General features: G+C 59.0%; 2 protein-coding genes across 4 annotated transcripts in view; one reads left to right on the plus strand and one right to left on the minus strand.

Moving 5' to 3' along the window:
- The window catches only part of PAXX (PAXX non-homologous end joining factor), a 291,630-nt gene that overhangs the window by 252,649 nt on the left and 20,005 nt on the right, over positions 1–18,976 (minus strand). The window lies entirely within an intron of this gene.
- Positions 860–18,976, plus strand: part of ABCA2 (ATP binding cassette subfamily A member 2) — a 31,367-nt gene continuing 13,250 nt past the window's right edge. The window contains exons 1-22 of one of the 2 annotated variants that reach the window (XM_065737727.1): positions 860–1,013; positions 6,758–6,851; positions 9,147–9,258; positions 9,666–9,832; positions 9,966–10,093; positions 10,300–10,404; positions 10,846–11,031; positions 11,127–11,345; positions 12,002–12,333; positions 12,583–12,742; positions 12,972–13,100; positions 13,370–13,537; positions 13,842–13,938; positions 14,322–14,495; positions 14,588–14,690; positions 15,193–15,307; positions 15,917–16,107; positions 16,477–16,627; positions 16,931–17,135; positions 17,713–17,877; positions 18,105–18,285; positions 18,563–18,775. In XM_065737727.1, coding sequence (XP_065593799.1) covers positions 948–1,013; positions 6,758–6,851; positions 9,147–9,258; positions 9,666–9,832; positions 9,966–10,093; positions 10,300–10,404; positions 10,846–11,031; positions 11,127–11,345; positions 12,002–12,333; positions 12,583–12,742; positions 12,972–13,100; positions 13,370–13,537; positions 13,842–13,938; positions 14,322–14,495; positions 14,588–14,690; positions 15,193–15,307; positions 15,917–16,107; positions 16,477–16,627; positions 16,931–17,135; positions 17,713–17,877; positions 18,105–18,285; positions 18,563–18,775 — 3,461 coding nt within the window. In that variant the 5' untranslated portion in view covers positions 860–947. Of the gene's footprint in view, positions 1,014–6,757; positions 6,852–8,948; positions 9,259–9,665; positions 9,833–9,965; positions 10,094–10,299; positions 10,405–10,845; positions 11,032–11,126; positions 11,346–12,001; positions 12,334–12,582; positions 12,743–12,971; positions 13,101–13,369; positions 13,538–13,841; positions 13,939–14,321; positions 14,496–14,587; positions 14,691–15,192; positions 15,308–15,916; positions 16,108–16,476; positions 16,628–16,930; positions 17,136–17,712; positions 17,878–18,104; positions 18,286–18,562; positions 18,776–18,976 lie in introns of those variants that run through there. The other variant, XM_065737726.1, reaches the window with a different exon arrangement.

Raw genomic sequence — 18,976 nt, forward strand, 5'->3', positions numbered from 1 at the left:
AGCATGGGGCTTGGGATGGTAGGAGATACATCAGGACAGGAAGGGTATAAGGGGTACAGAGGGGGAGCAGTGCAGCTGAGGGTCACAAGCCTGACCCCTAGAGCTGCCTCTTGCTCTTCTGTGAACACAAGCAACCCCCAAAGGCTTGCCCCCAGAGTGGTCCCCCAGGTAAAGCTTGCCACAGGGGGTGGGCACCACAGGTCCATGGCACTACAGGCCACATCCAGGAGAGCAGAGGGTCAGTGCTGTGTGACAAAGCCAACCACCAAAAGGAAATGGGTCCAGGTGAATCGCCCAGTAATTGGTTCTCTGAGTTACACACCAAGGAACAGCATTGTCCTGGGCACTCCACAAGGTGAGGATGTGCACCATGACTGCCATGGGCTCAGCAGGGTCTGCAGTGCCACGGATCCACTGCCACTACTGCCCAGAGATGTGGGTGCCCATACTTGGATAGGCCCTGGGCAGCCCGAGCCTTGGGGCAGCCAGCCCACGGCGGGGGTGGGACAGGGGGCTGTAAGGTCCCTCCCAATCCAACCGTGCTGCGTTCATGTTCCCTGCTGGAGAGAGGAGCAGAGGCTGCTGGTGCCCTGCACGCCTCCGGGGCAGACGGGCGTGGCGGGGTGGGGTGGTACATCCCGTACCACGGCCGCGAGCGTCTCCGCACGGCTCCGCACCGCGCCTCGCGGCCGCCGCAGAGGAGTCCTGGCGGTGCCTTTAAGGGGCGGCAGCGGCAGCGGCAGCGGCAGCGGCAGGTCGGGGGCGGTGCTGCGCAGCGCAGGGCCGGGCTGGGGACGGGGAGGACGGCCGCCCGCCGCCAGCCCCGCCGAGCCGAGGCTGCTGCGGACAAAGGCGGCTGCGGCCTGCGCCGGGCATGGCGGTGGGAGGTGGCTGAGCCGCGGCGCCGAGCGGAGTGGGGCTGCCCCTGCCGCGGGGCCGGCGCGGCCATGGGGTTCCTGCACCAGCTTCATCTCCTGCTCTGGAAGAACGTGACGCTGAAGCGGCGCAGCCCGGTGAGCGCCGGCGGAGTGCCGGGGTCCGTGCGGCGCGGGGTGAGCCGTGTCCCCCGGCACGGAGGGGTCTCCCCGCGGACCCGCCCGTGCTCCCCCGGGTCGGCGCGGGGCTGCGGCGGCTGTGCGGGACGGAGCCGCGGGGTGAACGCGGCCCATCGCCGGCGGAGGATCTCGCAGAGCCGCGGGGCGCGCTCCGCATCGCCGGCGGCCGTACGCCAGGCAGGGCCGTCCCGGGCTCGCCGCTCCCTTTGACGCCTCAGGATGCCTTCTCTTTCCCTTCGCTGGGCTCAGGGGATGGATAATTCATGGAGCGCTGGATGCAGAGATCTAGCGACGTCTGCTCGCTTTAGGGGCCGGAGAGAAAGGAGCGCGGATGCCATCCGCGTAGGAACTGAGGCTCGCTTCTCGCACGCCCGCAGCCCGGGCACGCGGCGTAGCAGCAACAGTTGGTGCCTCGGCCGACCCCGGGAGCGCGGCGGCGGGGGGACCTCTCCCTGCCCGGGTCCCACCGTGCGCAGCCTCTGTCCCCCGCCCCGTGCCGGCTGCGCTGGGCGCCCGCGGGCTCCGCGTCCAGGCCGCGTCTCGGGGCTGAGAGCCTTCCCTAGCGCTCGCTATGTGAGCGCTGCAAATAGGATTCCGAACTGTACGTGGGTCAGGGCTGCGGCTAACCCACACGCCGGGCTCTTCGGGCAGCAGGCAGAGGGACGCGGGGCTCCTCAGGTCCCCTCGGGGCCCTCAGCTCCCCGGGGCGGTGACGGTTCCCCGTTACCTGCCCCCGTGGGGCACCGGCGCCGCGCTGCCGTCCTCCCGTTGCGGTGCACGCGTACAGACGGACGCGCTGGGGTCTGGGAACCGGACTGACTCTTCACTCGCCCCGTCTGCCTGCCGCATGCGGGAGAGGGTGTGATGGAGTAATGGATGGTGGGCTCCGTGTGTGCGGGACGCGCGATGCCCGCGGGTAGGCCCAGGCCCCCGCTCCCGCAGCCCTGCTCAGTCCCCACGGCGTGGAGGTCCCTGCGGCCTGCTGCGCATGCAGGGCCAGCCGGGGATGGGTGCGGGGAGATGGTTATTTTTAGAGGTTGGGGGAGGGTAGCGAACTGCTGCTCTCGAACTGGTAACGCTCGCTCCTTTTCCCTCCCTTTCCCTCCCAAACCGATCCTGCAGGCTCTCCACTACCCCGATACCCGTGGGGCTGTGCAGACGGGCAGGGCCAGGCGAGGCTGTGCTGCAGGCAGGTGTCTGCCTGGGCAGCCCTGTGTGTGGCTGAGGGCGATGTCCTTCGGCTGAGTCATCCCTTCTACTGCTCCACACAGCTGGGGGCTGCATGGTCCCCGTGTGTTACAGTTTGGCCCACAGGGCCGGTACACTGTGCTCGACACTCAGTGGCTTCCCTGGCCTGCTGCCACGTACCCAGGCACTGAGCCTTGTGGTTTTACAGTCTGAGGGTACACACACCCTTTGGGCATCCCTGTGCCTCTGCAGCCCCCCAGCTCATCTGGCAGTGCAAGAGTGCAGCACTGAGCAGAGCTGCCCTGGGCCAACTGGCCAGGGCAGCATTAGGCCCTGTGCCAAAACCCAGCCTCAGCAGCTCTGCAGGTGCCTGCCACCTGCACTCCAGCTGAGACACCCAGCCTGGCTCCAGGCCCCGTCCAGAAGTGGACATCATGCAGAGCACTGCCAGCCCTGAGTGCCCTGCTCTGACCCCGTGATGCCAGGCAGAGGTGAGTGGCCCCGGCAGGGTGTTGGAGCAGGATAAGGCTGAGAACAGGAGCTGGGCAAAGCAGGGAGTAGCTGGGCCCCCACCCCTCTCATGAAACCAGTGTGATGCCCCTTGGCTTTGCCCTGCCAGCAGTTGGCATGCGGCACTGCCCTGCTGCTAAGTGCAGGGTGTGCTCCTTCTTGGTAACATCTGGGCCACAGGCTCCAGGGCAGCAGGGGGGAGGAATTTGGTAGATGGGGGAGCATTTCTGCCTCAGGCACATCCCTCATCCTTGGCCAAGTTCAGGAGGTCTGGGGCCTGTTCCTTGCTCTGCCACTGAGCTGCTGGTGGCTGTGGGGAAGTCACCATTGTCTGTGTCACTCAGACATGCCAGCTGTGCTCAGGGTAGTGCTTTCAGGGCAGGTTTTTCCTCAGGCTCTGCCCTTGGCAAGGGCTTGGCTTGTCCACCTGTGGTGCAGCAGTGGCAGGTGCCAGCCTTGCACAGGGTGGCTTGGAGAAGCACCTGGCCTTCTGTGCCACATGTCAACTTCTGTGATGCTCCGTTTCACAGGCTTCTCGAGGGAGAGGTTGGCTTTGCACTTGAGGTCCAGTCTGTGGTGACTGTGGTTTTATTCTTTCTAGGACAGAATTCCAGGCAGGAGATATGCTGTGATGAGCACTCAGAACAGCATGGCCATGGGGCAGAGTGGAACATGGGCACCACTCTGGGTTGCAGGGGGTAGTTCAGCAGCCCCAAGCAGCATGGGCTGGAGAAGTTCCTCGACTCTGCTGGGATGAGGAACAGAGCTGCTTTTATCTTGTTGAGGGATGGGTTCTCAGATAGCTCTCAATAGTTAATTAAACCTATGTGGGGTGTAAAATGAACAGGTGAACTCAAGTTACCCTGGACACTGAGAGTAAAACTGAGGGTGCTTGGCAGCTTTTCCTGGCTGCTTTCTGTGCAAACTCAGTTGAGCCAGGAAGGCAGCTGCCACAAGAGGTACTGGCTTTGAAATGCCAGTGATAGATGGGCACTGTTGGATTTTATTTAACAACTTATTTGAAAGTGATAGCTGCACAAGACTTCTGGAGGAGTGGTGAACAGAGGGTGAGACTCTGGCACTGCAGCGTATGTTCAGTGTCAGCAGGATCCCCAAGGTGTAGGGCAGAACCAGCCTGGAGGGAGCAGGGGGGCAGTGTGGCTGCTCTATGCCGTGAAAGGCTTGTGTGCTTCCCCGTTCCTTGCTGAAGAGCTCGGAAGCCTCCCACTGCATAGGGGAATTGTCCTGAAAAGTCTTTCTGCAAGTGGGTGAGGACTGAGTAGGATGACCTCGATGCCCGTGGAATAAGGATGCAGTGCGCAGGCCTGGGACTATGGCACCCTGCTCCTGCCACAAGCTTCCAGAAATTGCCGTGGCACTGGGTGGGAGCTGACATCAGCCCTGGCTGGGGATCACTGCAGGGATGGGCCCTGCACTGACGCAGGGTGCTCTTTGCCCCCTCTTTGTTTGCAGTTGGTGCTGGGGAGGCGTGGCAGTGCCAGGCAGCATCCCTGTGGGTCACCACTCCTCTCAGGGGGTGTGGGTTTGCCCAGCTCTGAGTGCACTCCTGGGGTGCTGAGGGCTGAGATACCATTTTTGCAAGGACTACATCTTGACCTCAGCTGTAATACTGTGTTTGCATTAAGCAGGTGTTTGACTAATCACTGGCTGTGATTAAAGTTTGGTTCCATCGAAACAAAATGGTTTTTTTAGCCCTAAAAGTTGGGCAGCAGGGTGCTGCTGCCCCAGGGCAGAGGTCAGGCAAACCCTTCCTCTAGCACTTTGCCCTGGGCAGTCCTGATACCATACACTCTCCTTCTGCCTCCCAGTGTCCCATGTCTGTAGGCAGTGACCACCAGTGGCAGGTGGACCTGCCAGGGGCCTTCCCCCTCGCACAGGCTGAGACTGTGCTGGGGCCGTGCCCTTCCTGCGAGCAGGCTCCCACCTGCCTGTCCCTGGAGTGTCTAGCACTGGGACAGGGACAAGGGAGGGTTTTGCTGCCTAGCCTTGTTTCTGTTTTGATCCAAGAAGGAGCTGAGTAGGAGGTCAATGACCTGTTTTAAAACACAATAACAAACAGGCCCCTCCTTTTGCCAACAAGGACCAAACAGTCTCCAAAGGGGCCCTGCCTGGTACGGGCCCAGTGTAGGGTGCTGGGCGGGCAGTGCAGGGATGGACCCGCACCCATCTGCACATAGAGATACCATTGTGTGCCTGGTAAACAGGCAACAGGCAGGGAGGGGTGTGGGCAGCCCGTGACAGCTGAAGTGTGGGTAGGGAGGGTCAGGATGGCCCCCGCCAGCCCCCAACACAGGGAATGGTGCTTGTGACTAGGGGTGCTGCACAAACAGGGATCCCCATCCCTGGTGTCACTGCTGGGTGGCCTGGTCTCCTTCCTTGGGACATCTTTCATTCCCATCTGCTCCGGACCTTGTTCCTCCATTATCTTCTTTCTACCAGATCTGGTTCCCAGCATGGAGTGGGTGGTGGAGAGACTAGGAACAAGGGTGGGCTGGGAACGTGGTGGGGACTGGGGAGCTGCCACAGCCACGCACCAAGGTGAGGCCAGGATAGCAGGGGGACAGCCCAGCCCAGGTGCCCTGTGACCCAGGTGACACTGGAACTGAACATGGTGGGGTTTTGCCACTCTTCAGTTGTGGGGTAAATAACTCCCAAGGATGGTACTTCATGAAAGAAATAGTACAGCTGATGGTATATTTTGAGTAGTTCTATATAGACAGGATACAAATAATACAAAAGAGAAGATGGCTCACCTTTAGGATGACAAGGCTCACAGGGGACTCCACATGGGAGGGATCTCCGAGAAGAGATCCTTCCCTGGTGGTGGTCAGCCCTTAAATGGGGTTTGGGAGAGGTGGAGCCAGGCTCCACCCCTTCCACTCACACAGGTATATCACCTTCACCTGTGGCCCCATGGCTGACTCTGTGCTCTCCTCAGGTGACCAATCAGTGGTTCAGGTCGTGATTCAGCAGTTCCCATACACCAGTGCATCCAACTCCAGGCCTAAGTCACGATATGAGGTTGCCCTCTCCACATAGAGCACCTGGGGTCTGGTCCGGCCCTGGAGCAAGCAGAGGTTGTCTCACCTTATGCTGTGCCTCAGTTTCCCTGGATGCGGTATTTCCCACTGTGTTTACTCTCCAGGGCAGCAGTGGGGCTGTGATGTGGTCTTGGCTCTTCTGGTGCAAACTAGCAGTAGCTGTGCCTGCATCTGCAGACAGCTGAAGGTGTTGGTGCCCTTCCCCAGGGCCTCTGGGCACAGAGCCCAGCCTGGTCCGCTTGTGCTATTGGGGTCAGGGATTCCTGGGGATTTGCTGTGATTCACCATATGCTGCTGGTAGAAATCCTGTCTGGCTGTTGCCTTCTGGGAGGGCACAGAGAGACCCCCCGCATTGCCCCAGTTGCACCTGGAGATGCTTGCAGCTTCTGAACGAGTGACTCCTCACCCCAGCAGCGCTGAGGCCTGCTGCCTGCCTTGGCCATGCTGCTGGAGTGGGGTTGGGGGCTCTCTGGGACCCAGCTTACCATGGGTATTGCTGTCATATGGGGCAGGGGCACTTTGGACATACCAGGTCAGCCATGGAGACCCTGTAGGAACATGGGGATGCCATGCCATGCCAGCTGCTGGCTGGGAGGGTACTGCCAGGAGGGTGTCTATGGCTCTTCACAGGCACTGAGCTGTCTTCCTGGTTGTGGTGGCCCATCAGATGCTGGTGCTCTGGCACCCTTCTAACCAGGAGCCCACCAGACTGGTGTCCTGACCCACGATGCCCCTGGCAGGATGGGGTTGGCAGTTGGAGAAGTGTGCAGCCCTGTTGGTCTGTGGAGCTGTGATGTAGGGCGTGAGCATAGTGCTGTGCCGCACTGGGGCACAAGCAGGGGATGCCCCTGGGATCTCCATCTTGGTGATGCCCACGCACCTCCCTGGCAGTGGGGTCCTGGTCATGAGCATCACGGTCCATCTGCTTTGTGTTGTCTGCAGTGGGTTCTGGCCTTTGAGATCTTCATCCCGCTGGTGCTCTTCTTCATTCTCCTGGGGCTGAGGCAGAAGAAGCCAACCATCCCGGTGAAGGAAGGTGTGTGCGAGTGGGTAGTGCCCAGGGCACCTGCACCTAGGGGAAGGATGGGGCTACTGGGAAGCTGTTCCAGCCCCCCGGGACAGCCTGGGGCTGAGGAGGATGCTGAAGGCTGGCAGGGATCCCTTGGAGCCTTTGGGGGACAGTGTAGAGGAGGGGCTGCATACCAGATTTACAGGGTTAGAGAGCCAGAGGCATTTCCAACCAGGAAGGCTCCCCTGGCACCAGCCAGGCCCAAGCAGCCTCTGGATGCCATGAGCAGGAGATTTTGTCTCTGCCCAGAGGCACTTCTGCAGTCAGAGGGTGGTGGAGCTGGGTGGTGCCAGAACATCTGCAGTGCCCGGAGCTCCTAGGGAGCAGCTGGGGGTATTTGGGGGAGGGGCAGGACTATACTCTGCTTGTAGCCCTGCACACAGCTCCAGAGGCTTAGGGGCTTGCCAGGCTGGGACAGGGCCAGCAATGGATGGAGCAGGAAGCTGAAGGTGTCCTGGAGGTGCATAACTGCAGCTCATGGGGTGGTGCCACCAGGAGGAGGATTGGATGGCAGCAGGATGCCCTGAATTGGCTGCCTGGGGGGCACAGCAGGGAAGGCGGAGGTGCTAGGAGCTGCCAGAGGTGCTAGGAGCTGCCGTCATTCCTGCATGATGAAGCCTGAGCCTTTGTTTCAGCAGTGCCAGCAAGGGAATGCCCCATGGAGGGCAGTGATGGGTGCTGCCTTGGTTCCTGCCCTGGTGCTGATGTGCACTCTGTGTTGTGCTTTTTGGTTTGTTTTTTCTTTCTTTTCTCTCATGTTTTCTTTTTTCTTTCTCACCATCATCCCTGCCTGCCTGCCCTCCATGCCTCTACTGCATGCTCCAGTCTGTAAGTTGCTTGGATGGGTGGGTGCCTCTCCCCCTCCCCTGCTTTGTCAGCCAGGAGTTTTGGGGAGACAGAGCCCGACTGTGATCAGCTCATGCTAGTCTAATCAGCACCTCTGTAACCTGTTGCCTTTTTCCCTGTCTGGTGAAGATGAGCTTGGGCTGCTGTACCTAAGCCCACTCTGCTGCTGCCTGCAGTGGGTTTTTGTTACAGGCCCAGACTGGGGCTGGGTTCAGCAGGTGCTTGGGGCCACTGCTAGCTGTGACTCTGGCAGGCTAACCCAGAGGGTTTCTCAGGCCAGGCAGATTCTACCCCCCCATCTCTCCTGGGGCAAACCACAAGCTGCCTACAGACTCTGATGCAGCTTATGGTTGCCTAGCTGTGCCTGTGCTCACCACTGAAGCAGCCATCTGCTGCATGCAGCTGTGGTCCCCTGCCACCAGGTCCTTGTTCCATCCCCTTTCAGCTGGGATGGAGCTGGGACGTGGCACTGGTATAAGGAGCCAGGACAGTGGGATGCCACTCAAGTGATACTGTTGTCACCAGTCTGTGGCATAGCTGCCAGCATGAGGCCTATCCAGCCCGTGGCTCCATGCTCTGCCTGGTCCTGTCTGCCCTGAACTGGCTCTGTCTATGCACACAAGCCAATCTTCACCAGCCCTCCTGTCATGGCTGTGCTAACCGCACTGACCTACCTCTGCCTGGGGCAGTGGGGCTGGGGCTCACCCCTCTTGCAGGACCCCTGTCCCTGCCATGTGCTGTCCAGTTACTGGCTTGGGTCCTTCTCAGGAGGGGCTGCCTGGGAAGGACTGGGGAAGTCTGCGGCTGGTGAGGGCTCAGCCCTGGCTAGGGTGGGTGTTTGCTGTGTCCTTACTGCTCCTTGTTTTCTCCATCTCCCTCCCCCCTTACCGTGTCTCCATTTCTCACCTCCAGCGGCCGCACATCGGGGCAGCCAGGTGGGGAGGAGGATGGGTCTTGAGGGGCTGGGGGTCCTGGGAAGCTCTGGGGGGCAATTCTTTCCTGTTGTATTCTTCCTCCTCTTCCTCTGGAAATCCAGCAATGCCTCTGAGTTTACTAACAAGAGCAGCTGAGAGGCCAGGGGAGGTTGGCAGCAGCCCAGTGGGCAAACATCAGAAGTCAGTGTTGTCCTGGGGCCAGGTGGCCACTGCCTCGCAGAGGGGAGCAGGCATGGGCTGGGAGGTGGGAGCTGGGTGGCCGTGGTGGTGGGCAGGAGCTTCTCACAGCCCCTGGGAGCTGCTGGTGTGACAGCCTCAGTGGGCTACAGACTTCTGAGCTTGGCTGCCCAACCTTCCCCTGGGCCTCACCAAATGCAGTGTGTGCTTCTTTCTGAACTGAGTGTCTGTCTCCCTGGTGGCCCCTGCTTCTCCTTCCCTCCCCTGCTTTCCCTTGCCTCTTCTGCACTCTTACTGGCTCCAGCTTTCTACACGGCGGCCCCGCTCACCTCGGCTGGGATCCTGCCTGTCATGCAGTCCCTGTGTCCCGATGGCCAGCGTGATGAGTTTGGCTTCCTTCAGTACTCCAACTCCACGTGAGTCATGCCTTGCTATGCTCTTCTTGGTTCCATACATACACATGCACACACTCAAATGCACACATGTGCATGGCTTACCTGTTCTCACATTGGTGACATCCGACTGCATTCTGCACCAAAAGTTTTAGTAGTGCACATTCTCAGAAGCATTTGGATGAGAGTCCCTTGTCCCCAGGGGGTGGGGGACACCTTATCCCATTCATTTCCCTGAACTTGGAGTGGTACAGTCTGGGGAGGAGGAAGGAGGTGGCCCTAGGGGCACCTAGGATTACTGGTTCTGTCCCCTGCATCCCTGGCACATTCACAGGTTTGGCATGCAGCTGTATGGTGCAACTGAGGGGCTCATCCCCCTGGGCTGTGTGTGCCCCACACCTGATGCTGTAGTGGTACTCCGCTCCCTGCAGGGTGACGCAGCTCCTGGAGCATCTCAGCGAGGTGGTGGAGCAGAGCAGCTTGTTTGACCCGGAGCACCCAGGCCTGGAGGAGGAGCTGGAATCCCTGCGCCGGCGCCTGGAGGCCCTCAGCAGCAGTGAGCCCAGCTCCATAGAGACCCACTTCAGCAGCCAGGCAGGTTGGTGGGGGTGTCCCTGCAGTGGACACCCAGTGATGTGACAGGACAGGCTCTGAGGTGTCCCTGTGTGGGGCTTGGCCTTCTCCTGGCTGCTCGTGGGCTGCTCTCACCCCTCTGCTTTGCTCTTTGACAGGATCTGGTTTCACACTGGGTTGGGCAGTAAAGGACCAGGGGGAGCTGCACCGCTTCCTCACACAGAACTTGTCTCTCCCCAATGGCACAGCTGAGCTCCTCCTGCGCTCCAGCGTTGACCTGCGGGAGGTGGGTGACAGTGTGGGGTTTGCTGAGCTTGGCAGTGCAGCAACTGGTGGCTGTATCCTGGCCCAGACTGAGCCCTGGCTGCTGGACTCGTGGGACTCCTGCTGTCCTGCCCTGTGGTCCCATTCACCCCATGCCAGGGTACTACTGGCAGTGGGGTCCCTCTACTGTCAGCATGCTCAGCAGCTCTGTTCCTGTCCCTGGTGCAGGTGTATCACCTGCTGTTTGGGGCCTCTTCTTTGGCACCTGATGACACCCATAAACGAGACCTATGGGATCAGTTTGGACGCAGTGAGAAGGTGGCACAGCTGGAGGTGAGGAGTGTTCAGAGATGTGTCAGAGCTGAGCTCATCCTCCACATCCCCTTTGCTCTGTGTGCATGGTTGACTGAAGTTATCTGTCTGTGTAGGGATGCCATTGGGTGACTGATGTGGCAGTAGGGATGCCAGGGTTCCATCCTGGTGCTGCCACTGGTCCCTTAAGTTGGGCTGATGCCCATGCCTTGATTCCTCGTGGCAGAGGTTGATGGCACTGCCAGCAGAGGAGGAGGAAATCATTACCCCCAGTGGCCTCAGGTGCCCTTGGTGGCGGGGACAGAGCCCTGTGACATGCCAGGGATGGTGCTCCCCCAGGTCTATGAGTTCCTATTGTCCCAACTGTGGACATGGGTGCTGTGGGCATTCACGTGTGCTTGGAATGGAAGTAATGCTGGGGAGCCCCCATACCCCAAGTTAATCCCATTGGTCCTCTTGCAGAAGAGCCTCCCCAGTGGCTGGAAGAGCCTACAGGAAGGGCTGGTCAACAGGGCCCTGCGTGACCCCTCTGCAGCCCTGCAGCAGCCAGCACTGCTTCACCTCCTGTCCCAGGCCCTGGGCCTCGCCAGTGCCACCACAGGCCCTGCTGGCTCCTACAATCCCCAGGCCTTTGTTGCTGAAATGGAGGTGAGCAGCCTGCTGTGGCGAGCCATGCTCTGGGGGGTGGGCACAACTGTGGTGCTCCCATGGGGACAGCTCATGCAATGCTCCCCTCTCTACAGCGCATCCTCTTCACGGCACCAGTTCTGGAGCAGCTGACGTGCGAGCAGAGCTCAGGGACACTGCACCGCCTCCTGCGCGTGGCCCCCAGACAGCGGCCACTGCTGCAGGTGTACCGTGCGCTGGTGTGCAATGGCAGCCAGGCAGCCCGCGAGGAGCGCTTTGCCCAGCTGGCTGCTGAGCTGCGGGACCAACTGGACACCCCCAAGATTGTCAGCAGAGTGAGTGTGGGGCTGGGCACAGCTGCAGTTGGCCCCATGGCATGGGGTGGGCAGTGGGGCAGGGCTGTCCCAGACTGCTTTTCTCCAGCCACCAGGGGCTGTGCAGAGACCCTTGGCCAGACCAGGTTTCTGAGGTGTACTTCAGTGCATGCATTGGTCCCCCTTTAGCCTGCAGGGACAGTTCCCCCTGCCCAGCTCCATGACCTGCTGGGAACGGCCTCCTAGATCCAGGGGCGCCTCAGCTGATGTCCTCCTCCCAGCACCTATTCTGGCACTGTCTGTTGGACGTGGTGTCCCTAGCGTCTTCCCAGCTTGTCCCTACAGGGCCTACCCAGGGTTCCCTGGGAAGGGCAGTGCCATCAGTCAGCTGTGCACTCCTTAAGGCTGTCTTTGAGGTCCCCCTCCTTGTCCATCTTTGTCTGATGGATGTCTCACGTGTTCCCCAGCAAGACACTGCTAGGATTTGGTTGCATTCCTGCTGCCTGATTGCTGCAGATGTGCTGTGATGAGTCCTCTACACAGCTCCAGGCTTCTAATCAAGAAAGGAGATGCAGTATTACTTGGGGCCCCCTTGTCCCCCTCCTCCTGGCGGCAGGGGAGCAGGGCCATTTCAGTGCCCTGGCCACATGTAATCCCTTGTCTGCTTGTCCTCACAGCTGCAGCTGGATGAGGTGAACAGCACAGCAGCCCAGCACCGTCTCCGCACCCTCCTGGAGGACCTTGTGGAGATGGAGAAGGTTCTCCGTGACATGGACATTCTCTCAGCACTAGCCAGGCTTCTGCCCAGGGGGGCCTGTGCCACCAAGGCTCCACTGCCCACAGCCAACAGCACCGGTTGGGCCAGTGCCAATGCCACCACCAGCAACACCACGATGGAGGAGGAGGGTGCCGGGGCGGGCCCAGCAGGCAGTGACAACCCCCAGGGGCAGTTCTCGGCCTTTGTGCAGCTCTGGGCTGGGCTGCAGCCAATCCTCTGCGGCAACAACCGGTAGGAGGCCCGGGGGAAGAGTGGGGCCAGGGGATGGCCTGGGCCAGGTACTCCTGCCATGGGGCTGGGTATGGGGGAGCCTCCTCTGGCCCTGCCAAAAGAGAAGGGACCTCACAGGGTGCAGGACGTGGTGCTGTAGGGACCCTTGTGCCATGGCTGGGGGAAGTTCTGGGGAGCCCCAGGCAAGAAATGCCCACAGTGAGGAGCCTGGAGCTGGTGTGGAGTTTGCAGCCTGAGCTGTGTTCACAGGACCATTGAACCTGAGGCACTGAAGCAGGGCAACATGAGCTCTCTGGGTTTCACCAGCAAGGAGCAGCGAAACCTGGGCCTCCTTGTGCACCTTATGACCAGCAACCCCAAAATCCTGTATGCGCCTGTGGGTACTGAAGTGGATAAAGTCATCCTGAAGGTGAGGGTGCAGAGGCCGGGTGCCTGTCCATCTCCATGTGCCAGCCCTGCTGGACAGGCTCAGTAAGATGGCACTGTGTGATGGTAGGGGCTGAGCAGGAGGAGGCTGGCAGCTGCCAGGCAGTGCCTGCAGGGTGGGCAGGGACCTCATGGCTGCTGGGTGTACTGCAGCAGCAGCCTGGGCAGCGGGCAGCCCTGGCTCCTCCTGCTGTATCACCTCCCTCCCACAGGCCAATGAGACCTTTGCCTTTGTGGGCAATGTAACTCACTACGCCAAGGTGTGGCTGAACATCTCCCCTGAGATCCGGGCCTACCTGGAGGAGGGCAGGCTGCAGAGACGCATCCACTGGCTGCAACAGGTAGGGTGGTGCTCGATTTGCCCCAGAAACAGAAGGGGAATGTCATGCCCTTAGGTACCCTCTGCTTCAGTATATGAGGTGCTCCCAGGTGCCCAGCCTGCCTTGGCAAGGCGAGGATCAGGCTGGGTCTGTGCGGATTGGATGCTGTCCTGCCATCCCCAGGAAGAGCACTGAGAAGTGTTGGTTCTGTCTGTGTCCACAATGAGGACAGTGCTGAATGGCAGGGGGTACTCCAGTCTCTCTCTCCTATTTCTTCTGCCCTATTCCAGTTCACTGCTGACCTCCACAAGCACCCAGAGATCCTGAACATCTCTGACAATGATCTTCTGCACAGCTTTTTCAATGGCAACTTCTCCCTGCCCAACGCCAGCGTCCTGCTCCAGCAGCTGGATACCATTGATAACGCTGCCTGCGGCTGGGTCCACTTCATGGCCAAGGTGAGAGTGTACCCACCTGTGGGCACACAGGTGCTTGGAGCAGCAGCTGTCACCCCTGGCTATACACTTCAGAGCCCAAGGGGGCTCAGGTCTGCTCAGACCTCCTTCAGGCTACAGGCTGGGAGAACTGGAGACAATGGTGGCCAGGAGCTTGAGGTGGAGATTTCAATGTCAGGTGCCCGTCTTTTTGTGTTTAGGAGCCTGTGCAGGCACTGGTGATGGCACATACTATAGTGTGGGTGTTGGGTTCAAAACCAGACCTATGAGGGACAGTGCGATCTCACTGACCTTCCCCTCCCTCCAGGTCAGCGTGGACATCTTCAAGGGCTTCCCAGATGAGGAGAGCATCGTCAACTATACGCTGAACCAGGCCTACCAGGACAATGTCACAGTCTTTGCCAGTACGTCCCTGGGAATCAGCCCCTTTACAGGGGTGCCTGAAACCATGTCCAAACCCATGCCCCAGGCTTGGAACCACTGGCTCTGGGATGTAGGCTGCTTCCATATGTGTGTTGGGTGGATAAATGGCTCAAGCGTGACAGCTGTCTTCAATGATCTGTCCCTCTGTGCTGTGCTTTAATTCTGTCCACTGTCCTGGCTCACCATGGGGGTGCCTGCAGTCAGAGTGGACCTGCATCCTATGCCAGGGCCATCCTCAGCTGTCATAGCCCTTGCTCTGGGCAGAGACATGCTGAGCCCTGGATCTTGGCCCCCTCTTGTGTACCTGCCTGTCGCTGCAGGCTGGCTGGTGTCAGCAGGTTCTCTGCCTCTCTGCTGCCCACAGGTGTGATCTTCCAGACCAACAAGGACGGCTCGCTGCCCCCACATGTCATGTATAAGATCCGGCAGAACTCCAGCTTCACTGAGAAGACCAACGAGATCCGGCGGGCATACTGGCGGCCTGGTCCCAACACCGGTGGCCGCTTCTATTTCCTCTATGGCTTTGTCTGGATCCAGGGTGAGTGCCAGCTGTCTGACTGGCTGTCTGTGCTCCCCAGCCCCAGCCCCTGCCTGTGCTGCCCGCTCAGCCTGGCCTCCCCTCCTCCCCAGACATGATGGAGCGTGCCCTCATCAACACATTTGTTGGCCATGATGTGGTGGAGCCTGGCAACTACGTGCAGATGTTCCCATATCCATGTTACACACGAGATGAGTGAGTAAGATTTATTTGGGCATGGAAGGGTAGGGGTATGACCTTCCCTCTTCCCATCTGTCAATCTGAATCGGCCAAGACACATCAGCTGGGAAACAGAGACAAGAATGAGGGCCTGAGAAAGACTGGTGACAATGGGAGTGACGAGTGATGAGTTATGCTGTGTCTTGGACTCCCAAGATAAGCAAACGAGGAAAGATAGTAGGGTAGGCAGGGCACTGGGATGAGTCTGTGCAGCACTGCAGGTCTGGCTGCTGGAATCTGAGGACCAGTGCAGAAGGTGTTCTTCATTAGAGGAGCTCTGAGGAATGTTTTCCCATCCTGTGTCTCAGTTTCCTCAGGTGAGGAAGAGATGGAGATGGGAGCAATAACTCTTGCAGGTCACTGGGAAGCTGCTGAGGGCTGTAGTAGTCCCTGGGTGTCAGGAGAACCCCTTCACTGCCTGATCTTCCCAAGGTCTTCCCAGGCTCCAGTTCTCTCTTTTCTTCTTATGCTCCACCAGCTTTCTCTTTGTCATCGAGCATATGATGCCTCTATGCATGGTGATCTCCTGGGTTTACTCAGTGGCCATGATGATCCAGCATATTGTGACAGAGAAGGAACATCGTCTGAAAGAGGTGGGGATGGTGAGGGAGATCCTTGGGGATGAGCAGGTATCTCCCGTGCCTGTCTGCCCGAGGCAGCCCAGGCACGGGAACTTGTGCCAACTTGTGCCTTCCTGATGTCACCCCATAGCAATTCCTAGACAGCAGCAGACTAGAGCCCTGCCTGATAAGGGGAGAGCTCTACAGCCATCAAGAATGTGCTCCAGCTGCTAGGCACAGTGCCAGGCTGAGCTGGCCAGTGTCTCGGAACCACCCTCAGCAGCCAGGGCAGCCTGCAGGAGAGCACTGACTCCAGCTCAGCCCACAGCCCCATTGCAGCACATCCTGGTGTGTGCTGGGGTGCTCGGCCTGGTGCTGCTGGGATAGAGATACCCACTGCAGGACCCCTGGCTCCCTCTACATGCTGGTGTCCCAGGCACAGCTCTCACCTCCTAGGGCTGTGCTGAAGTTCATCACTGGGCAGAGCTGGTTCTCCTGAACCATGGCACAAGCCCTGGTCAGCACTACAGGGAATGGAGCCTATAGGCACCCAGACCCTGGCTCCTCAGTGCCGCAGCGAGTGAAGGGCTGGGGGATGTGTGGGATAGGGGACAGCCTTACTAAGCAGTGTTGGCCTTGCAGGTGATGAAGATGATGGGCTTGAACAATGCAGTGCACTGGGTGGCTTGGTTCATCACTGGCTTCGTCCAGCTCTCCATCTCAGTCACAGCTCTCACTGCCATCCTGAAGTATGGCAAGGTCCTGATGCACAGCGATGTCCTCATTATCTGGCTTTTTCTTGCTATCTATGCTGTGGCCACCATCATGTTCTGGTAAGCTACTAGGCCCCCTCAGTGGGGACAGGGGCCACCAGCAATGCCAGGTCCCTGGCAGAATCTCTTTGTGCCATGGGGTGAGGATGCTGGGAGCCCTGTGGTAAGGACTGGTGGAGGGATGCCCCAGCCAGGTGATTTGAGGGGTGCCTTTATCACCTCAACACCAGCAAAATCAGTGTGGGGAATTATGCTGGTGGGGCAGGATCCTGAGTTGGGTGCTGGAGGGTTCCTCTGTCCTTAGCAGGGGAAGTTCAGCCCTCTCATCTCCACTCAGAGGGTGGTGCTGGGACCAATCATCTGCTCTGGGTGGCAGGGTCACCTGTGCTTTGCAGTGGGGCTGGCAAGGTGACCCTGTCCTCTCTGCAGCTTCCTGGTGTCAGTGCTCTACTCCAAGGCCAAGCTGGCTTCTGCCTGCGGCGGCATCATCTATTTCCTCAGCTACGTGCCCTACATGTATGTGGCCATCCGGGAGGAGGTGGCTCATGACAAGATCACAGCATTTGAGAAGTGCATTGCGGTGAGTTGGCTGCGGCTGTTAGGAGGTGCCTGGCCCAGGGTTTGCCTCAGGTACCCTGTGTCCCCTGCATAGGTGACAGCTACCACCAAGTCTTGGGCACCCCACATCTCACAGACAGGCCACCAAGCCCTAGGCAAATCTGTGCCCATGAGAACATGGAGCTTTGGAGGAATCTCCAGAAGGTCTGGTGCCTCCCAGGGTGGGAAGCATCTCCATGGGCCTGGGGAGGGCAGAGGCTGGTGGGAATTTATCTCAGAATTGGCATATAGCTCCTGCTGATATACGCTTTCTTCCTCCTTGCAGTCTCTCATGTCCACCACAGCATTTGGGTTGGGTTCCAAGTACTTTGCACTGTATGAAGTGGCTGGTGTGGGCATCCAGTGGCACACCTTCAGCCAGTCACCTGTGGAAGGAGATGACTTCAACCTCCTGCTGTCCATGATGATGCTGATCATTGATGCCGTGGTATACGGGGTGCTCACATGGTACATTGAGGCTGTACACCCAGGTACGTTTGTGGGCAGGGATAGCATTGGAGCACCTCCTTGCTGTGGATGCTGTTGTTTCCTGTCTGTGCTCAGCCCTGATACAACCAGATTCAGCACACTGTGCCTCCATGGTCCCTTGCTTGTGTCCTCTTGGGGGCACCTGGACACGTGCCCTCACCCACTGGAGACTCCCCAGTCCCTGACAGTTTGCTAGGAGGACTTCAGTCATGCTTTGGGTAATTCTGAGTGCAACCAGGAGTTGGAATCGATGATCCTTGTGGGTTCCTTCCAACTCAGGATAGCCTGAGGTTCTGTGTGCCTCAATTTACTGTCCAACTGGAGTAAAATACGGCATACACAGTTGGAGCATTACTCCCTCTCATTGCCTGTTTGAGAAGTCCTAGCTCCTCTGGTTTTCCAGTAAAACTGAAACGTGACCCAGGCCCGGTTCTGCTTTGTTTCACTGCACAGCCCAGCAGCATTTCCCTGAGCACCTGCTCATCCCTGTGCCTATGCCCAGCTCTGCTCCATCCCTCAGCCAGCTTCTGCTAGGATGTGCTGCAGGGTGGCCCTGACTGCACAGGGTTGTTTTTGCAGGCATGTTCGGCCTGCCGCGGCCCTGGTACTTCCCCTTCCAGAAGTCCTACTGGTTGGGCAATGGACGAGTGGAGACCTGGGAGTGGACATGGCCCTGGTCCCGCACCACACGCCTCAGCATCATGGAGGAGGATCAGGCCTGCGCCATGGAGAGCAGAAGACTGGGTGAGCCAGCAGGGCTGGCATCTGGGCTCTGGGACTTGGCTTCTGCTGTGGGCATGCAGCCTTGCGTTCCATGTGCTGCCTTCCTGGGGATTGCTGCCCACAGCTTGGAGCAGGGAGGGGAAGGGCCAGGAGCTGGCCTAACTCCTGGGTGGAGCTGGGAAGATTCATCCCCAGGAACCCTGTGCACTATGTAGCCCTGACTCTTCACTGCCCTGCTTTTACAACAGAGGAGACACGGGGCATTGAGGAGGAGCCGACCCACCTCCCCTTAGTTGTCTGCATTGACAAGCTCACCAAGGTCTACAAAACCGACAGGAAGCTTGCACTGAACAAGCTGAGCCTCAACCTCTATGAGAACCAGGTGGTGTCCTTCCTGGGGCACAACGGTGCAGGCAAAACCACCACCATGTGAGTTCCAACCATAGGCCGTGTTCTTCTGGTCAGTGATGGGTTGGGAAGGTGCCTCATGGCCATCCTTGCTGGGCTCCGTGGCTGATGCTGTGTCCAGAGGGAGGTTGTGTTGGTGTGAGAATGGCACAGAAGGGGAACAGGTGGCCCAATGCAAAGCCCTGCACTGATACTGTTCTGCCAGGGCCCAGCAGATGACTCTGAGAAGTGGTGATTGGGATTGGAGACAGGAAGGCACATAAGGTCCTTCACCGTGTTCCTTTCTCCATCCGTTCAGGTCCATCCTGACTGGCTTATTCCCACCAACCTCGGGCTCTGCTACCATCTATGGTCATGATATCCGGACAGAGATGGATGAGATCCGGAAAAACTTGGGCATGTGTCCCCAGCACAATGTGCTCTTTGACAGACTGACAGTGGAAGAGCACCTGTGGTTCTACTCTCAGCTCAAGAGCATGGCAGAGGAGGAGATCCGCAAGGAGATGGACAAGTAGGCACCCCCAGCTCCTTTTGCACAAATCTGCACCTTTTGCAGAAGCAGGTCCTGCTTTGCTGGCTGTGCTGTGGGGGGTTGTCTGGAAGCAGGGATCACCCAAACTGCAGCTCCAACAAGTCTTTTTGGAAACTTGGGGTATTGGGCTGGCATAAGTTCCTTTCATAGCCTGGCTGTGGCTGGGCTGTCCTGACTGCC

The sequence above is a fragment of the Cyrtonyx montezumae genome, unplaced genomic scaffold, assembly GCF_038088225.1.
Source record: "Cyrtonyx montezumae isolate F1298 unplaced genomic scaffold, pur_monq_1.0 scaffold_20, whole genome shotgun sequence".
Taxonomy (NCBI): domain Eukaryota; kingdom Metazoa; phylum Chordata; class Aves; order Galliformes; family Odontophoridae; genus Cyrtonyx; species Cyrtonyx montezumae.